This window comes from Trachurus trachurus (assembly GCF_905171665.1).
Source record: "Trachurus trachurus genome assembly, chromosome: 20".
In the NCBI taxonomy this organism is placed as follows: Eukaryota; Metazoa; Chordata; class Actinopteri; order Carangiformes; family Carangidae; genus Trachurus; species Trachurus trachurus.
In genome coordinates this window covers 6,490,031-6,509,091 of record NC_139911.1, presented here as the reverse complement: position 1 = coordinate 6,509,091, position 19,061 = coordinate 6,490,031, and the positions used below count along the sequence as shown (strand labels likewise).

General features: G+C 40.6%; 1 protein-coding gene across 1 annotated transcript; it reads right to left on the bottom strand.

Annotated features, from left to right (window-relative positions):
* Positions 1-10,080: 10,080 nt before the first annotated feature.
* garem (GRB2 associated, regulator of MAPK1) lies at positions 10,081-18,719 on the bottom strand. The gene is made up of 6 exons (XM_083995016.1): positions 18,389-18,719; positions 17,087-17,227; positions 15,930-16,060; positions 13,871-15,100; positions 12,087-12,241; positions 10,081-11,144 (listed from the first exon to the last, which is right to left on the bottom strand). Exons 1-6 carry the CDS (start codon positions 18,507-18,509, stop codon positions 10,283-10,285), a joined length of 2,640 nt encoding a protein of 879 aa, XP_083851142.1. The 5' UTR covers positions 18,510-18,719; the 3' UTR covers positions 10,081-10,282.
* Positions 18,720-19,061: the final 342 nt, after the last annotated feature.

Below are 19,061 nucleotides of genomic sequence, written 5' to 3'. Positions count from 1 at the left end.
TTTGACCATTTCGTGTTCTTGTTCTTGAAATTATCAGCAAAAATAAATAAATGACCACTTTCCAAACTTGCAGTAATTATTTAGATTAGATATTGTGACGTCTATGTAACGGATGTGCACTCACTCCGCCCATAAAAGACGTGCTAACCAACTTGCCAAGCGGTTGTCAACCTCTTGGCGAAGAGGTTAGCATCGTCGCCTCCGGTGCGGGAGGTCGTGGGATTGAACCCCACCTAGGGCAGGCTGTGAGAAACACAACGCAGAGGGCCAGATATGACATCGGCTACATCTACAGCCAAAGACAGAAAAGTTAAAGGTGATTATTTCTCATCAGACTCCCTTCATGCCAACAGTTTCATCTTTTCACTTCACACTTAAAAAAATGTCACAGCCACTATATTCATTCAAATCTTTTATTTTGAAAGAAGCAATTACAGGCTTAAAGCACAAAGCTGGAAACAATCTCATGTTTTTAAATTTAATTTAGGATTATTCTGAAAACAGCATCATCACATTCATAGTAGGCTAATGAGTTCTGTTACAGTTCACTGTGTAATATATATGCATCTGGGGGCTGTTGGTGTTTAACCCAGGAATTGCTCTGCTCCTCCAACGTGGTCCGCCGCATTTCCTACCACCTCACTCCTAGACCTACGCCTTGCAGAACTTGGCTGCAATGATTAACCACTGGTTTTCCCTCCTGGGGTGTGAGATTTACTACTACTGCTGCGAGGTGGCGCGTCTGTTGTCAAAAAAGTTTCTAAGCTCTTCTCGCAGCGGTCGCCGTAGTACGGGTATTGGCATTTACACAGGCCGATGGAGGTGCGTGGCACGACAACACATTCGCCCTTTTGCCCACACTCGTCTTTGGAGCAAGGATCCACTCCCGTTATCTCTTCATCACTTTTAATTAAGATGATGAACTTCCCGGACACCTTGATCTTGCCACACTTCCCCATGTGCAGGTGGCGGCCTTTAGATGAGACGATGCTCTCTGGGAGTTTAGAGTCCTCATCTGATGTTTGGTTTTTAGGAGCTGCCACAGCGCTGGAGGAAGTCTTACTGTTTGCTTTATAAGTGTGGATGGCTGTGATCACCGTTCTTCCAAACACCTTTTCTTGACATTTCTGTATTTTTTTTTTTACGTCTAAACAGACCGGTGACTTAGATAAGCACGTATCAATCGCTTTTCTTACTTCGTCAGCCTTGCTGTGCCCTCCCTTCACCTGTTTGGCCACAGCCACAGTGACGGTTCCTCGCACTACCTCAGTAAACCCTGACAGGACGTGTCTTTTTACCCATCGCAGAATGTAATCGTTTTTGGTTGAAAACGCAACAACCAGCCATTCGTACCTGTCGTACGTTTTTTCCAAAAACTCCTTGATCTCATCGGCTATGACTTGGTGTCCCTTGGAGTCGTCGATTTGCTCGACAATGTCTCTCTCTATGTACGGATCGCTGTCAGAGATGCAACGCATGTATGAGTGGAACAAAGCTGAGGCCGACTGGGACGCCATCTTATTTGTGGCAACTGTGGCTTTGGTGTTTGTGCCTTTGAACTGATGGTATTTCTCATCGAGCATGTTGCCTCTGTACATAATTGTATTGAAATACAGAAACTGGGCTTCGACATCTTTTTCGTGACACTTTAATTTGGCAGCCAGGACGTCACCGAGGTTCGGTGTAACAGAATCAGATTCAGCAGTCAGGTACCGATGCAGGACCGAAGTGCTGTCTGCAAACTGGCTGTAATATGTGTAGAAACTCTCTTTATCGTTTGGATTTTGTTGCTCGAGCTCAGTGTATCTATTCCAGGCTTTCTCTATATTGTTCACTGGTACCAGGTAGGCACCGGCTGCCCAGGCATCCCATCTCAGCTCTGCATGAAGGTTGTCTAATTTAACCTGAAGCTCTGTAAGGCCAGACTTGACAGGGCCCAGAGGGTCTTGTTCTTGTGATCCTAGCAACTTCACAATTTTCAGCACTTCAGCTATATGACCAGAAGTAAGGAGGTCTAAAAAAGCCTGGTGGTTTTTCTTTAAAAAATTGGCAATCTTTTCCTTTGTCTTCTTCCCATCAGCGCCAGAGACCAGGAGGCAGGAGGACATCAGGAGCAGGAGCAGTAGACCTGGAGACATGACTAACACACACACACACACACACACACACACACACACACACACACACACACACACACACACACACACACAACATAAGCTATATAGACTTTGTCATATTTTCCTCTCATGCCTCTGCTTAGCTGTAAAAACACAAAAACTCAACTCTATGTTTGTAAAGTAACATGAACAAAAGGTACGGTGGCCCTGAGAGCTCAACATGGCGCAGCTTCCTCGCAGAACCAAACAGAAGATGCTGTTGCACCAATGTCAGGGGCAGGCTGGGGTTAAAATTCAGCCGGGGAGCTTGGTTTGGAGAGGCCTTTTATCCGACTGCATGAAGGACGCAAGTGGAACCATAATTTTAACACAAATACTTTATTTCTAACTTATATCTAACTTAAACACTACACACACAGATTAGTCCGTCAGTAGAGTGTGTTGAAGTACATATGCTTATGCATACTCAAACACTATGTTTTTTAACAATCAAAACTACTGTGTCTGTGTGTAATGATAAGCAATAAAAAAAACAAGCAGCTTATCATCAAACTCAAAGCAAATATTTAGAAATAGAAACCAACCTCCAAAGCTCAGACCTATAACATCTCAAACCTCCCAACATAGGAAACTGTCCTAACTCACAATTTCAGCAAGCATTTGAGCAGTACACTGGTGTCTGCCATTTTGTTAGTTAATGTAGAAACAGAACAGAAAAAACAGGATGTATAGCCTATATAAGAATATTATCTTTTTACAGACTCTCTCCTGAAAGTTTTCTTTTGCAATAGTAAGTAAAAAAGAACAACAAATTAATCTGTGCACGACTCAACATTTTAACAACGAACATAAACTCTGTGAACAGACCTGGAGGGAGATGTTCTGCTCGAGGAGTGGATCCCCAGCGATGATGATGATGATGATGATGATGAGGACGCTCAGCTCGACCCGGCAGGACAGAGGTCAGCCAGAGGATTCGGTTGGTTGGTTGTTTGGTCTGGAGTTGATGGAGCTGTGGAGAAAGTCTCAGATCTGCTCAGTTTTTATAAAGAACTGAACCGGCCGCCTACCTTAATTAGCCTGACGGAGCAGGAACAAGAAAAAAGGGAAACTACCTGACCACATTAAACTGCTGGGATGAATGAGAGATAAGAAATGATGATGTAATAACATCTCAGGAGCAGCTGAATGTGATGGATTCAGGTTTGTGTAGTGTATGTGTATGTATTTAAGTCTATTTTTTGTACATTAGATATACTGTAGTGTTTTTTATCCTCTTCACCTTAGAAACATATTTTTATGGTTTTTAGTTTTTATATTGTACCTTTGTTTCTTTTAACATCTATTCATTCCGGCTGCTCTTTTTTCTACATTGTAAGCTTGAGCTGCTGCATTTTTTCCCCACTAGGAAATAAATCTTATCTATACAAAATTCAACCGATGCTTCGGTTTTAATTTTTATAGTTTTACAAGCTCCTGTAAGCTTGCAAAGTAGCTTCCCCAACAGTGTGCACTGGTTAAATTTTGTATAGATAAGATTTATTTCAGTCGGAGCAGCAGCTCAAGCATACAATGTAGAGAAAAGAGAGATGAATAGATGCTAAAAGAAACAAAAGTACAATTATAAAAAATAAAAACCGTAAAAATATGCTTTTAAGGTAAAAACACTATTTACCTACAAGAGTTATATATATATATATATATATACACATACACATACACATATGACAACAGTCAAATCAAATGTCATACCATTGAATAGGCATAATCTTGAAAATAGATGATGACTTTTCAAACTTTCAGAAAGTATTTACTCCCTCCATGCCGACAGTTTCTTCTTTTCACTTCATATTCACAAAAAGTCACACCCACTATATTCATTCAAATCTTTTATTTTGAAAGAAGCAATTCAAGGCTTAAAGCACAAAGCTGGAAACAAACTCATGTCTTAAATCTATATAAGATTATTCTGAAAACAGCATCATCGCACATTCATAGTAATAAATTCTGTTACAGTTTACAACTGAATAATGTAACCTGATTACCATTTTTCTTTCACACAAATTTGTAGAAATATGCATCTGGGGGCTGTATTCGAGAGACTGGGCCACTTAATCATTGCATTTGCAGAACCCTTTGGGCTCTTACTCCTAGACCTACGCTCTGCTGGACCCTTTTCATCTTCCCATCGGCGTCAGAGACCGGGAGGCAGGAGGACATCAGGAGCAGGAGCAGTAGACCTGGAGACATGAGTAACATCACACACACACACACACACACACACACACACACACACAACATAAGCTATCTTGACTTTGTCATGTTTTCCTCTCATGCCTCTGCTTAGCTGTAAAAACGCAAACACTCAACTCTGTAGAAAAGTCTGTAAAGTAACATGAACAAAAGGTACGGTGGCCCTGAGAGCTTCAACATGGTGCAGCTTTGATAAGAAAAAAACAATTACAACTCAACATTTTGACAAACGAACATAAACTCTGTGAACAGACCTGGAGGGAGATGTTCTGCTCGAGGAGTGGATCCCCAGCGATGATGATGATGAGGACGCTCATCTGCTCAGTTTTTATAGAGAACTGAACCGGTCCGCCTACCTGATGATCAGGCAGATTAATTAGCCTGACGGAGGAGGAAAACTACTGATGATGTAATAACCTCTCAGGTGCAGCTGAAAGTGTGATTCTTAAATTAACTGTGCATGCTATTTACTGTATGTAGTGTGCATTTTTTCCCTCTTCACCATAGAAAGGTTTTAAACTTTTATGGTTTTAAACTATATAATTGTACTTTTGTTTCTTTTAGTCTCTGTCTCTCTTTTTTCTACATTGTATGCTTGAGCTGCTGCACTTGTGATCTTTCCTACTGAGAGATAAATCTTATCTAAACAACAATCAATCCATGCATATATTAATTGTAACCCTTTATCAGGCAAGCAACCTAAGTATTTAAGTTTAGAATAATATTTTTATATATATATATATGATGTCATTTAATGAATGAATATTTATCTAATTTTATCTGTGTGTTATCTATATATATATGGACAAAGGTGAAGAACCATATATGGTAACTTCATTGACCTTGATTTAAAAAAAAAATAAAAAACTTTTCTAATACCCTCCAATAATGGCTGGTATTCTCTTTTTTATACATTTAGAGCTTTTCACAGTTAATACATGTCACCGTGGCAAAAAATGCAATCTCTAAATGACATTTCATTGATTATAAATAAATTATTACTAAGAATTTGTTTTGCATTTTGACAGCAGATGATGTTGACATGGATTGAGAAACTCTCTTGCGCTCTTGAGGTCAGTGACATTTCACTATAAATGTGAACGTCTCTACAGACTAACATGTTTCTGTTCAAATGTTTAAAAGGCGTCTTGTTTTCAATCCCAGGTCAAACAGACATGAGGCTGTTGTCATCTCATCGATTAATGATTATCGATGGGCTGTGAACCAGGAGGCTTTAATGTGGCTGCTACGTACACCTATAAGGGGACGCTGCTGGTTGTCCATGGGAACAGTTTCAGCTGTGAGAAAAGATGTTGTGAAACTATTCTGTATTAAAAACCTCAACATGACTCTTGCATTTTTTTTTCTCTTGTAGTTGTTCTTTAGTTTTCCAGTGTAAAACACCTGGACAGAGGAAAAAAAAAGCAGAAGTAGTTTTGCCTTTGAACTGTGAGTTGCTTTATGTGTGATGTGCAGGAAGGAAGCGGCGGCTGTGAGGTAACGCAGCAGCAGAAGTTTGTGTAACTTTGTGCAACTACTGTAGATTTTGAAACATTTTCAGGGCCATTAGGAAATCAATAAGTCGATTGATGATCGTTAACTCAGTTGTTCAGTCTATGAACTGGTGAGAAATGTTCATAATAAAACAGCAGCGTCATATTTGATGAGGTGACACATTTTGACTTTATTGCTTGGATAAATGGTTAAAATAATTAATTGATTTTCAATGTAACTGCAGATTATTGACTAAATTTCTGACAGGAAACGTATTAATCCAGTATTTGTTGCAGCTCTTGGGGATGTGTGTGCACAGTTGTTGTTTTGTGCAGTGTGATTATTATGATTTTGCTTCTTACTCTGATAAAACACAATCTGCTGATCAGATAATCTGCATGCACCAACTGTTTTTTTGTTTATTTTAGTGAACTTGAAGATCCAGTTTTTCTTGTTGTGCATCTGCAGCATGGAGACATGCAACCTGCAGAGTAATAAGAAATAAAACGTTCTGCTCTTTTATCCTCAGGACTTATAGATCCTTAATTAAGTGTAGTAACCAGACTGCATGTAGGCATTAAGTACTCTGGCATGTATTTTCCTATATGTAGTAACCAGATAGTTATAGTGACTCGTTAAATGAATCCTGTTCCTTAATACTATGTATTTCTGATGCCCTATGATGTGAGCACTAAGAACTGATTATATTATGAGCACTAACTACCTTGTGTCATCGCAAATGTGTGTTATTGTCTTACAAATGTATATTTATTAATGTGTACCGAATGTGTCTTTGGTATTTTGCTTCATCGTTGCTCTTTTTAAAGGTTGCCCTTTACAATCAGGCAGAGGGACTGGTAATGAAAATCTCAGGTGCATTTACATTTGTTTTTTACAATGTTTTATTAATGTACATTGTCCCTTGTCAAATAAATTAAACTGAAACTGAATTACATCCCACTTTACTTCCACATGCTCCTGTTGTAGCTGATCTGAATACTATTTCATTATGTTCGTGTCTTTTGGCTCAGCTTCGGTGTTTCTTGTGTTCAGGATCTTTTAACTTAGCAATGTAAATAAAGGTTGACTGACTGAAGATCAATGCATAACATTATATGAATTTTCTAAGATGTTTTTTCTGCATTATCATGCAGGTTTTATCTGCACAGTGCAGCTGATCGTTAGTGCTGAGCTGTTTTCCTGACTGAACAAACCACAGACGTCAGTTAATCCATTTTTAATAGATTATAACAATAAAAATATAGGGAAACAGAAGTTATGTTGAAAGATAACTGTCCATGACTCAAGATTTTAATAATGCTGACAAATGTGTCTCCAGATGCTATCAAACCCAGTGTCACAGTCATTTCCCTCCTTGTTTTTTTGTTGGTTTGTTTTTTGCACAGAACAATAAAAAAAAGTCGATAATTCATCTGAACAGAGTTAATATCCTTCAACACTGGCTGCTGGGTGGTGTGTGTGTGTGTTAATGGGACTGGGCTGGTTATCGTGGTGTGTTCACAGTTTATATCTCAGAATTATTCAAGTAAAACAATGGACTTGGAAGAATAGGTATGATTAAATCTCCTGAAATTAACACTGTAGTGATTTTTAACAGCTACACGGCCTCTCACATCTTTCTTCTTCCTTCCCACGCTCTCTTTTTGAGCTTCTGGGCTGTTGCATAGGACAATAACTGAGAATAAATATGGATGAGGTCAATCACCTGGACACGTGGCTTATGAACATTATCAGTATAAGTGTTATATTTAATGCATGGATTTATAAACACAAGTAAAACCCAAGTTTTGCAGGATAAAAAAAAACAGAAATTTGAACATAAGCTTTTTTTTTCCTCAATAAAAATAGTTTCAACATTAGTAATCACTTTCTTTAAAAAAAAAAAAAATTACATTACATTTGCATTTACATACAAAATAAAAATATCAAGTAAAATATGTAACGCCCCGTTACACACAGAGTGACAGGGGAGGAGAACAACAGCGGTTGGCCGACAGGTCGACAGATCACCTGGGTTGCGTAGATGCCGTTGTTGCCGAGGCACCTTCATAAAAGAATAACAGATTTGCATATTGAGCATCGTGTTAAATAACTGCATAAATAAATCAACTCTGAGTCAAAGCTATAGGAAAAAAACCAAAATAAATGTACCAAATATAAAGCAACATTTCATCGTCGCAGATCATTTTCTACTTTCATTATTTCAGGCAGCTCGAGATGTTTCAGAGAATATTTTAATTCTCACGACTGCAGAATGAAAATGTTAAACTCAAGTGAAACGTCACTTTTTTTCTTTTTTTTTTTAAGGTCTCTGGGTTAAGGCGCAGAAAAGCTTTTTTTTTTTACTAATTTCTTTGCATTAGAGGACAAGAAAACAACGAGAAACAAAAGGAAACAAGACCAAGTACCGTTTTTAGTGTTGACAAAGCTTGTAGTGCGTTCACTCTCTCTCCTCGTCTTTACATTAAACAACCTCGACTGCAGTTAATTCGACTGAAATCTACCAAAGTGCGTGATGCATAATTTGTATTCAATGTAGAGAATGTCATGTTCCAGTCCTTCCGTGGGTTATTTACCATGTTAGTGTTTTTTTTTGTTAGGCATCATCATTCATGTTCTGTTATAAATAACCTCAGACTTTTTACACTTAAAGCAAAGTAGCAATAAAGTTGTTAAATTTAACTTAGTGTTTAAAAAAAATAATAATAAAAGGCATCAAATGGAAATAAGACCTTGCATAAGAACACATCTGTTGAGAATCGGTGACAATCATTTGATGTGGCTCACACAGAGCTGCTGTTGGTTTACATACATGCATCAATTTATCTTTTAAAGTGACGTCACATCAATGTACAGACAGCGGCTTAAAGCTGATTTTGTTTCTACATATTTGTCTGTTTTGTAAAAAATTATTATTCTTTTTTTTTTAATCAATATATATAATTATATTTACTTATTCAATTTTTCCAATTGTATCTCTAAGGAAGCGTATAGGCTACATCAGTATGATACTACAAGCTCGATAATATGGGCGACTTTTTCTCACCGTAAAACCACACAAACACATTTTAATACATGTTGGTGACTGATGGCGAGTTCAATCAGCTGTTTTGATCTCTGATGGTTAGAAAACACACACGGGGTGAGTTCGTCCATCACATAAAATTGCGAGTTTGAGATGCTTGTAAGTTGTTTTTTAAATTAAAAACTCTATTTTTGAGGAGTTGTGACCAAATCCAGCAAAAAAAAAAAAAAATCTAACTTTGTCCAAAATCTCATAAACTACAGTCCACTCTCTGGTTTACGCTTCTTTTTAAAAACATCTGTTAAATAGCAATGAGTTCTGGGTAATTCCCCTTTAAGAGCAAAACCTCATCGGGGGGGGAGTCCTGTCCTCATCTCACCAGTGTTTGTGTGGTGATGTCATGACATGAACACTAACAGGCTGTCGGGTGAAAAAAAAAAAGGTCACAACAAGTAGTAGACATGAAAACGTCTTCATGAAAAGTGCCAAATGAATCCATTCAGTTAGTTACGTACATATAGTAGCAGTCACAGACATTAAAGGGATAGTGGCATTTTTTTAAAGTGGGGTTGTATGATCTACAAATAGCCCCTAAGTACTTTAATTGCAGTAGAAGACTCTCTGCACTTCTCTCGTTAGCAACGCCAGCCCATAATAGCCCTGCCCAGAGATTTACAACATACATTGTTGTGAATGGACCCAAAGAAACGGCCTATTTTCGCGGCCTAAAAGAGGTTTTACCTGGGAAAAAAAAAACACAGTTCCATTGTTCACTATAATATAATTATTTCCAGCCCTTCAAAGTGCAGGAAAAACACAGTTTTTATTTGGAGCTAACCAACTGCTGATCTGCGGGCGCTAACCCCGGGCGGAGGGATACGTGAGTTGGTTAGGTCCAAATAAAAACTGCATTTTTCCTGCACTTTGAAGGGGTGGAAAAAATTATATTATAGCAAACAATGGAACTGTGTTTTTTTTTCACATAAAACCTCTTTTAGGCCGCGAAAATAGGCCGTTTCTTTGGGTCCATTCACAACAATGTATGTTGTAAATCTCTGGGCAGGGCTATTATGGGCTGGCGTTACTAACGGGAGGAGTGCAGAGAGTCTTCTACTGCAATTAAAGTACTTAGGGGCTATTTGTAGATCATACAACCCCACTTTAAAAAAATGCTACTATCCCTTTAAGTGGGCGGGGACGTGTTAACCAACCATCTTCCCCACCACGTTAGAGTAACAAGGAAATTAACTCATGTTATACAAAAGAAGCTCTGAGGCTTGGTGTGCATAGCATATATACTGAAGAAGGCATGACTCACGCAGCTGCTTCACAGCTGGATGAACTGTGCAGCGTCACATACTGTTAGAAACGTTCAGATCTTGGGTCTCCAGCCGCTCATGAACTGCATCAGTTTCTTCACCTGCAGTTTGCTCAGCCTGAAGTCTTCGGACAGGATCTCCTCCGTGAGCTGCAGCAGCAAGTTCCCGTCGATCTTCTCCGACACGAAGAGAGAAACGATGTCGTCCGGCAGCCCGATGAACCTCAGGGACTTGGACACTTCCTCGATGGAGAGGCCGGCCAGGCTGGGCGGCGGCTGCCACTGCGAGGCGGTCGCGGCGGTCGCGGCGGTGGCGTCGGCAGAGGAGAGCGTGGGTGCACAGTTCGCAGTTAATGAGCTAGAGATGGAGTAAACGTCTTTGGTGTCGTGCTCGGCGGTCTCCTCGGCACTCCCCGACCCCGGCAGCGAGTCCGTGCACTTCTTAACGGCGTTTGGTTTTGGTTTGGGCGTCCTCGGGGGCAGGATGGGGCAGGAGAGGCTCTGCTTGGCGTCCGACTCCTCGATGGGCTTGTTCTCTCTGTGCATCTCCGAGTTGCAGCTCGACGACTTGGTGCTGAACTGGTTGAGGGAGGCGTTCTGCAGGCCGAAGTCCGCGCCGCCGCCGTCCGCCAGGCTGGACGAGCAGGTCTTGGCGGCGCTGGGCGACCTCTTCCTGGGGTAACTGTAGTAGCTCCGACAGCCGGCCGGGAGGAACTCGTCCATGCAGCGCGACTCCCCGCCGCCGCTGAAGTTGTTCGGCCACGACAGCCGGGACGACATCCCGTCCGATGGCAGGCTTCCACCGGGCATCAGAGAGGCATTTGGCTCGGCGCCGCCGGGTTTACCCCAGGGGCAGGGGTAACAGGCACGGCTCGGCTCCGCTGGATTAGCTGCTTCTTTTTCACACGCTCCGATACTGGGAGGAAAACATGACATCATCAGAGACAGAGAAGCTGAAAACTCACTACAGGGCTCATAACACTGTTGTCTTTTATAGAGAGGGGGTTTTTTATGTATATATTTTAATGTAAATCATTATTATGATCTTGTTTTGTGCTGTACACCTGTCCAGCCTCTTGATTCTTTCTCTTTCCTGTTTGTTTTGTTTTTATTATCCTCTTTTAAACTGTTGTTTTTAATGTGTGTACATTTTTTGTACTACTCATTGTTGTTTTTATGTAAAGCACATTGAGTTGCCTTTGCATGAAATGTGCTTCATAAATAAAGATGCCTTGCCTTTCCTTATTTTTTATTATATTTATGTATGTGAAATGGAGCTCTGTTACATTAAAGTCCCCCTAAAGAGGCATTTTAAACTTCATAAAAATGCTCTGCTATGACTATTTTTTGATTAAAATTGTTTTCCCACAATATAATTGTTTAAAAAGATTCTCAAATAGAAAAAAACACATCTACTATTTCTCCCTCATTGAAAAATCCAGGTTATATGAATATTCATGAGTATGAAAAAGCCTCATGACTTGCGCCCAAACACTACATTGACATGTTAATAATTTTAAAAAGTCAATTTTTGGTTTTAAAGATACTTACTGGTTAGTATTTCTGATACTTTGCACCTTTTTCAAAACAAAGGTCTCTAAAAGATTTTAAAATATAAGGGAACTTCGATGTTTAAGTGCAACAACTCTCCATCTGTATCACGACAGGAAGTACCGACGGTGACGGTGACTATACATACGAAAATTAGAGCCTGGTTATCTAAACCAACCTCTGGTATTTGAATAACAGCCTGAGTTAATGCGACCTCGCTTTCGTGCCCTGATTTTAATCTTTGTTATTGTAATTGGGGATAATTGCCGCCGTGACAGTCGTGCTATGAAGCGCATCCTGTTCTTACATGTTGTGCAGACCAGAGGAATAATAGGAGAGGGTTGGACTTGGAGACCGAGTCTCCTGCTGACGTGGCTTCGACAGGATGGGCACCGACGGCATCTGTTTCAAACTTCGAGGAGGGATCGGTGGCGCGTTCAAGAGCCGACATTCTTCCTTCACCTATAGCAGAAAACAAAAAAGGAGCTTGAGGATTTTGAAACTCAACAGTGTTGCACAAGATTCAGCTCATCTAATCCTGAGGGATTCACATTAAAACAATAACTGTAAAACATCCAGTGTAACTGTATCTCATCCAGCTGCACTCTTAAAACTCTCATCACGCCACAGTCGGATCGACCTGCTGCTGCCGCTGCTGTTGCTTCACACCGAAAGCGTTCGATTGCTGAAACACGAGGAGACTTTTATTGTGACACGGCCACAGAAGAAAACTCAACATCTTTGTCGCCTGTGGCCGAGCGTTCGTCGTAAATGTGTCAACAGCATTTTCTTCTTCATCTTAATTCTGCAGACGAAGGAGCAGCTGCAGAGTCCAGCAGCTGTTTGATGCAAATACACATCCACATCTCCAACTACACAGCAGCAGGGGAAAAAAACACTGTATGCAATAGGAAACTTACTGTATGCAATTATGGGATGAGCTGAAGCTGTCATTGTTGTACGATTTGGATTATTTGCACTGTAAACTACTACATCAGTGGGTAACCCTTTAATTTACAGGCTGCTAATTACATGATAATGTCTAGAAATAGGTGAAAAATAACAATTAATTGCATAGTAAGGTCAAAAAATAGCCTAGAAATAACAGTCAATTTCATAGTAATGCCATGTTTTTCATAAAAGCAAAAGATTAAACACGCTTTTCATGCTTTGAATTTTTTGGGAAAGGCCAAGTCCTTGCAATTGTCAATTACAATCAATTATTTCTGGGCTATTTCTACGCAATCATTTGTTAGCCTATTTCTTGGCAATATTTCTCATTATTACTATGAAATTGACTGTTATTTCTACAGTAGGCTATTTCTAGGCATTATGACGCAATTACTTGTTATTGTCTTGGCTATTTCTTGGCAATATTATTCTCATAATTACTATGAAATTGACCGTTATTTCTACAGTAGGCATCTCCAACTACACAGCAGCAGGAAAAAACACTGTATGCAATAGGAAACTTACTGTATGCAATTATGGGATGAGCTGAAGCTGTCATTGTTGTACGATTTGGATTGTTTGCACTGTAAACTACTACATCAGTGGGTAACCCTTTAATTTACAGGCTGCTAATTATGTGATACATGATAATGTCTAGAAATAGGTGAAAAATAACAATTAATTGCATAGTAAGGTCAAAAAATAGCCTAGAAATAACAGTCAATTTCATAGTAATGCCATGTTTTTCATAAAAGCAAAAGATTAAACATGCTTTTCATGCTTTGAATTTTTTGAGAAAGGCCAAGTCCTTCCAAGTCCTTGCAATTGTTAATTACAATCAATTATTTCTGGGCTATTTCTAAGCAATCAATTGTTATTTCTTGGCAATATTTCTCATTATTACCATGAAATTGACTGTTATTTCTACAGTAGGCTATTTCTAGGCATTATGACGCAATTACTTGTTATTTCTTGGGCTATTTCTTGACATTATTATGTAATTAGAGGCCTGTAAATTAAAGAGTTACCCATCAGTTCATCTTTTTTATATTTCTGACAAATGGAGAGCTTCCTGTAACCACATTAACCAGGATAATGCGTCAACTCCAACTCAAAGGACAGTGGATGGATGATACTCACAGCTTCAGACTTGGGTGGGACCGGCGGTGGCGTAAGAGCGACATCCGAGCTGGGTATTGCCCCAAGAGGACAAGAGACGGGGTAGGACAGGGCGGCTGTTGAGCCACCACAGCCGTTGGCGTTGATGCCTCGGATTACTTCACTCAGAGACGGTTTCGACATCTGGCCTCTCAGGTGATCCAGCCACAGCTCCTCGTACGGCACGTCCGACTTGCCGAGGGACGCCTGCGGGCTCGTACTGTCCAGCATGTCCGGGAAAAAGTGCTCGCTCTCGCCGCCCGAGTCCGAGGCGACGCTGTCCGAGGGCAGCAGCGCCCAGTCCCCGCACAGCGTCATGCAGCCCTGCAGGTTCACCTCGCTGTTGCCGTGCAGGTTGCTGCCGTACACGCACACCGAGAGCCGGTGGAAGGACTGCGTGAGCTCCTCGCGGGCGTAGGTTAAGGAGCTGGGGATCTGCATGTGACCCGGGCATCCGTTGGAGCTGCTGCTACCGCCGCTACCACCTCCTCCTCCTCCTCCTCCACAACTCCCATTCCCGCTGCTGCTTTTCTTCGGGCTCTTTCCGTCGTCGTTCCAGTCCGTCCGCACGTCCCGAACGGCCCTCGAGTAGTCGTCGATGTCGAACTGCTCCTGGCAGAAGGTGAACCAGCGGTGCACCATGGTGTCCAGCCACAGCTCGCCCTGCAGCAGCTCCTCCGGGATGATGAACCGCGGCATCGCCATGTGGAAGGGGAAGTGCACGGGGACGATCTTGTTGCTCCGCAGCACGCAGCACACCACCACCGTCTTGGTCTGGATGTTGACCAGCTTGTAGCGGTGGCCCTCGCGGATGAGGTGCAGGTCGTGCTGGTTGCGGGGCGGGCTGCCGGGCACCGTGACGTTGACCGGGAGGCGCGTCTTCTCCACGATGTTCCTGATGGTGTGCTCGCCGTCCTGCATCTGCAGCTCCAGCGGGCTGCAGGTGCTGAAGCGGCCCTTGCACTGGAAGGGCAGGCTGATGCTCTCGTTGGTGCGGTGGTTCATGCAGATCAGGCACGGCATCTTGCCCCGGCCGATCTTGCTGATCGAGTTCAGCTTCCCGATCTTCTTGAAGATGGTGTTGAACCTCGACTTCTCCCTGGAGGTCTTGGCGTAGAGGATCTCGGCCTGGCCCATCAGAGTCAGCTCGTCGCCGGTGCTGAGTGTAATGTTGTAAACTTCTGTGTCTTCGTTGCATTCGCCTGAAGCCATCTGTGCATAGAGAAGACACGGAAAAGGACAAAGCGTGAGGCCGGTGCTACAACATTTTTGTGGGTAAAAGAGGTTGAACTAACACCTACACGGTTGTGGGTGTTAATGAGTTTGACAGCAAACTCATTATATACCAAGAATATTTGTCTTATTTCTAGTCAAAACAAATCTCATTATACTAAAAATAAGACTCATCACATTAAAAGTAGCTTGTTTTTAGACACTTTTTACTTCTTTCAAGCAGATTTTCACTTGAAATAAGTAGAAAAAATCTGATAGTGGAGCAAGTTTTTCTTTCTCATTACAAGCACAAAAAAACTTGCTTTCACTGGCAAATTTTTCTACTTATTTCAAGTGAAAATTTGTTTGAAACAAATGAAAATTATCTAAAAACAAGTTAATTTTTAGGTGATGAGTCTTATTTTAAGTGAAAAGAGATTAGTTTTGACTAGAAACGAGACATTTTGACAAGAAATAAGACAAATATTCTTGGAAAGATTTTCAGTTTTTGCAGTGAGGCTCTGCAGACTGTGACAAGAGGATAAATATGGGTGAATTGTGAATAAATAAAATAATAATTGCTGCTTTATTACGCAGCATGACCCCAGAGATCTATAGAGATCTGTGGTTCTTGCTTTAACTTCACTGTCATGCAACTGTCAACATACTTTCCTCTTCCTGTCTGAGCCACTCATAGTGTTTCAACGCAGCACACAAGCGTGAGGCCGGTGCTTCAACATTTTTGTGGGTAAAAGAGGTTGAACTAACACCTACACGGTTGTGGGTGTTAATGAGTTTGACAGCAACAATGACAAAGAGAAAAATGTACCTTAACATTGAAAGTGATTTCCTCCATGACGTATACTCTCTCAGGGAATGCTTTGGCCACCTCCTCCACACTGTTGAAGTACTGCACAGGCTCCTTGACGTCTCTGTCCTGCTCCAGTAGCTTAAACTGACCTTTAGAGGGGAAACGGCAAATCAATAACCAGGTCAGGCAGCACTGAAGCATCATTAAGTGGAGCGTAGCACCAAATATATAAGCAGCCTGCACCCTAACCCTCATTAAAACGAAAGATCGTACAGCTCTGTTTCAATACATATGGGAAAATAAGCATTAAAAGCAATAAAATTAAGAGACCACTTCAAAATGATCAGTTCCTCTGGTTTTACTATTCATAGGTATGTGTTTGACAAAATTTCTCGCATATTGGAAATAAAAATATTGTCATTTAGAGCATTTATTTGCAGAAAATGGCAACAGGTCAAAATAACAAAAAAAAATCTGGTGTTTTCAGACCTTGTATAAATTATGCAAAGAAAACAAGTTCATATTCATTTTAAAACAACACAACACTACTTTTTAAATTTAGGAAGAGTTTATAAATCAAAATTGGTGGGAAAATGCCAATTTTTAATCGCAGCAGTGTTTTTTTCATTTATTTATAATCTTTCTTCCTCATTAAATATGATTTGGTTCAGGTGATCAGCTAAGTAGAGTGAGGTGTGGTTGTGTTGGAGTTCAATAGACACTGGAATCGATGGCTGCCATTAATACATGTAGAGAAGCTGATTTATTAAGAACATTTTGGAGTGGTTTCTTTATTTTTCCAGAGCTGTACAGTATCATATCAACAGAAACCATCAGACAAACTTTATATATATATACCTACAACCTGGAACACCCTGCAAAATCATTTGAAACTTACCTCACTTTTATCAATAGGACAATTTAAAACCATAACTACATCTTATTTTACCTCTAACTGCTCTTGCTTTTAATTATATTTCAATTTACCCTAGTCACCTTTAAATTCTGGTATTCTGTTATGTTTTTGTATGTTTCAAATGTCTTGTCTTCTGTCCTTATATGTTTTGTGTTTCATCTCGGCTATATTGTAAATGAGGTTACTCCTCAATATATCTCCGAGTTTAAATAAAGGTTATGAAGTGAAATGAAATGAAACATGTGTATCCATGGCTCACCTTCATAGTGTACCGGGATCTCGATTTTAGGCCCGATGACGTAGTGTCCCTCCTCCAGACTGTGAGCGGTAATCGTCGTCCACTGACGGCAGGAATGAATCAAGAGGTAGTCGTTGTCTCTGAGCCCTTCAACCAACTGACCTGCAGGAGCGACAGACAACAATCAAACCATTCACAAAGTGTGTGTGTGAACGCTCACTGATTGTAGATTTTTATCACACGCCGACTCAGGAAATAAACTGAGCCAGTAGTGCGTGGTTGTTGTACTATCAACACATCACATGCACACTGACTGTAGCTGCCAAACTCATAATTTCTGCAGACAGTTTTACACATTAAAAGCCTCGGGGGCGTCGATAACAGTTGAGAAACATGAAATATCAAGAACAAAACACTTGTTAAAGTCGTAACAAAGTGTTGATGTTAAAAGTAATTACAGGACATAACGCTTGTAGTGGCAAATGAACCATGGCAATGATAACCATGGGGATTAGACCAAACAATTACACACTACAGCATCTGTCAGTAAGCCTAAAGCCATGGCGACTGTGTCCATGTTTATGTCACTTTTGAGTCTTCACACAAAACAAAAGCATTTGGATAAGATTACACACTGAACTCAAGTCAGCAGTCCTGCCCAGACTGTGACTAATGTCCTTATCTATACCTCTGTCAAAACACACAAGCACTAGGAGTACCATTTAAAAAAAAAAAAAGCACAAGTCAGCACAGGAGGCTCTGCAGACTGTGACAAGAGGATAAATATGAGTGAATTGTGAATACATAAAATAATAATTACTGCTTTATTACGCAGCATGACCCCAGAGATCTATAGAGATCTGTGGTTATTGCTTTAACTTTACTGTCATGCAACTTTCAACATGCTTTCCTCTTCCTGTCTGAACCACTTATAGTGTTTAAACGCAGCACACATGCATACTTTAGTTAATTATAGCTGCAATCAGTGTGTTGCAAAAATCAATCCATCAGATGCTTTTAACATGTTGTCCCTGACATTTTCTTCCCTGCCTTTGCTGCCTTGACAATAGTTGTTTTTAACTGCACAACATTGACAGCTGCAGAGTTGCATGACATCTAGACATTTGTTTTGCCCTGAACATGAAAGTTAATGTTGAGAAACAGTGAAAATACGTGGAGAAAAACAAATAATTAAATAAATCCAAACCCCAGCCCCAGAGTTTTGCTGCTCCAGCTCCTGGCAAGCTATCATGCTAAGTGGCTACGAGCTAACTTAACGCTTCAAAAACTTTGCAGTTGCAGTCAGATGAAAGTTTTACTCACCGTTGTCCAGCTTCGCGATCTGAGGCAGCCTGTAGGCGCTGACCAGCTGATCTAATGGCAGGGACGTCGTACTCCATGTAACATCTTTTAAATTGTTGTACAACATTGTTCCAAGGTCCATTTTTGCTGCCAACCGGAGAGCTAACCTCGCTAAAGGCTAAGCTAAGCTAAGCTAGGCTAACCAGCTTCACAGCAACACATCAACTCTCCATCTACAGCTTCTTCTTTCCACGTTTGGCACTTTTTTTTTTTATAGTTTTTTTTTTTATTATTGACGGTCGCATTGTCCGCCTTTCACCTGCCCACGATCATTAAGATCCGCAGTGTGATAGTGAAGCAGAGCCATGTTTGTTTGTTTAGCTAGCGACGACTGCATCGAGGCAAGTTAGACACACGAACAACGGAAACACGTGACGCGCTCTTTCAAAATAAGAGCTTTGTTTACTTATGGCAACACTATAATACAAGACAAAAAACAAAAAATGATACATATATATTGATGAGTGTATGGTGTTAGCTAATTCCAGCTAACTAGTATTTTAGGGAAATTCTGCATTGTAAAATGTTGTATAAATGTATATTATATATTTAAAATAAAGCTAAAAGACTATGGCAGAGTAAAGACAGGCTCCTCCAAAATAAAATACCACCTGCTGCACTATTATATTATATT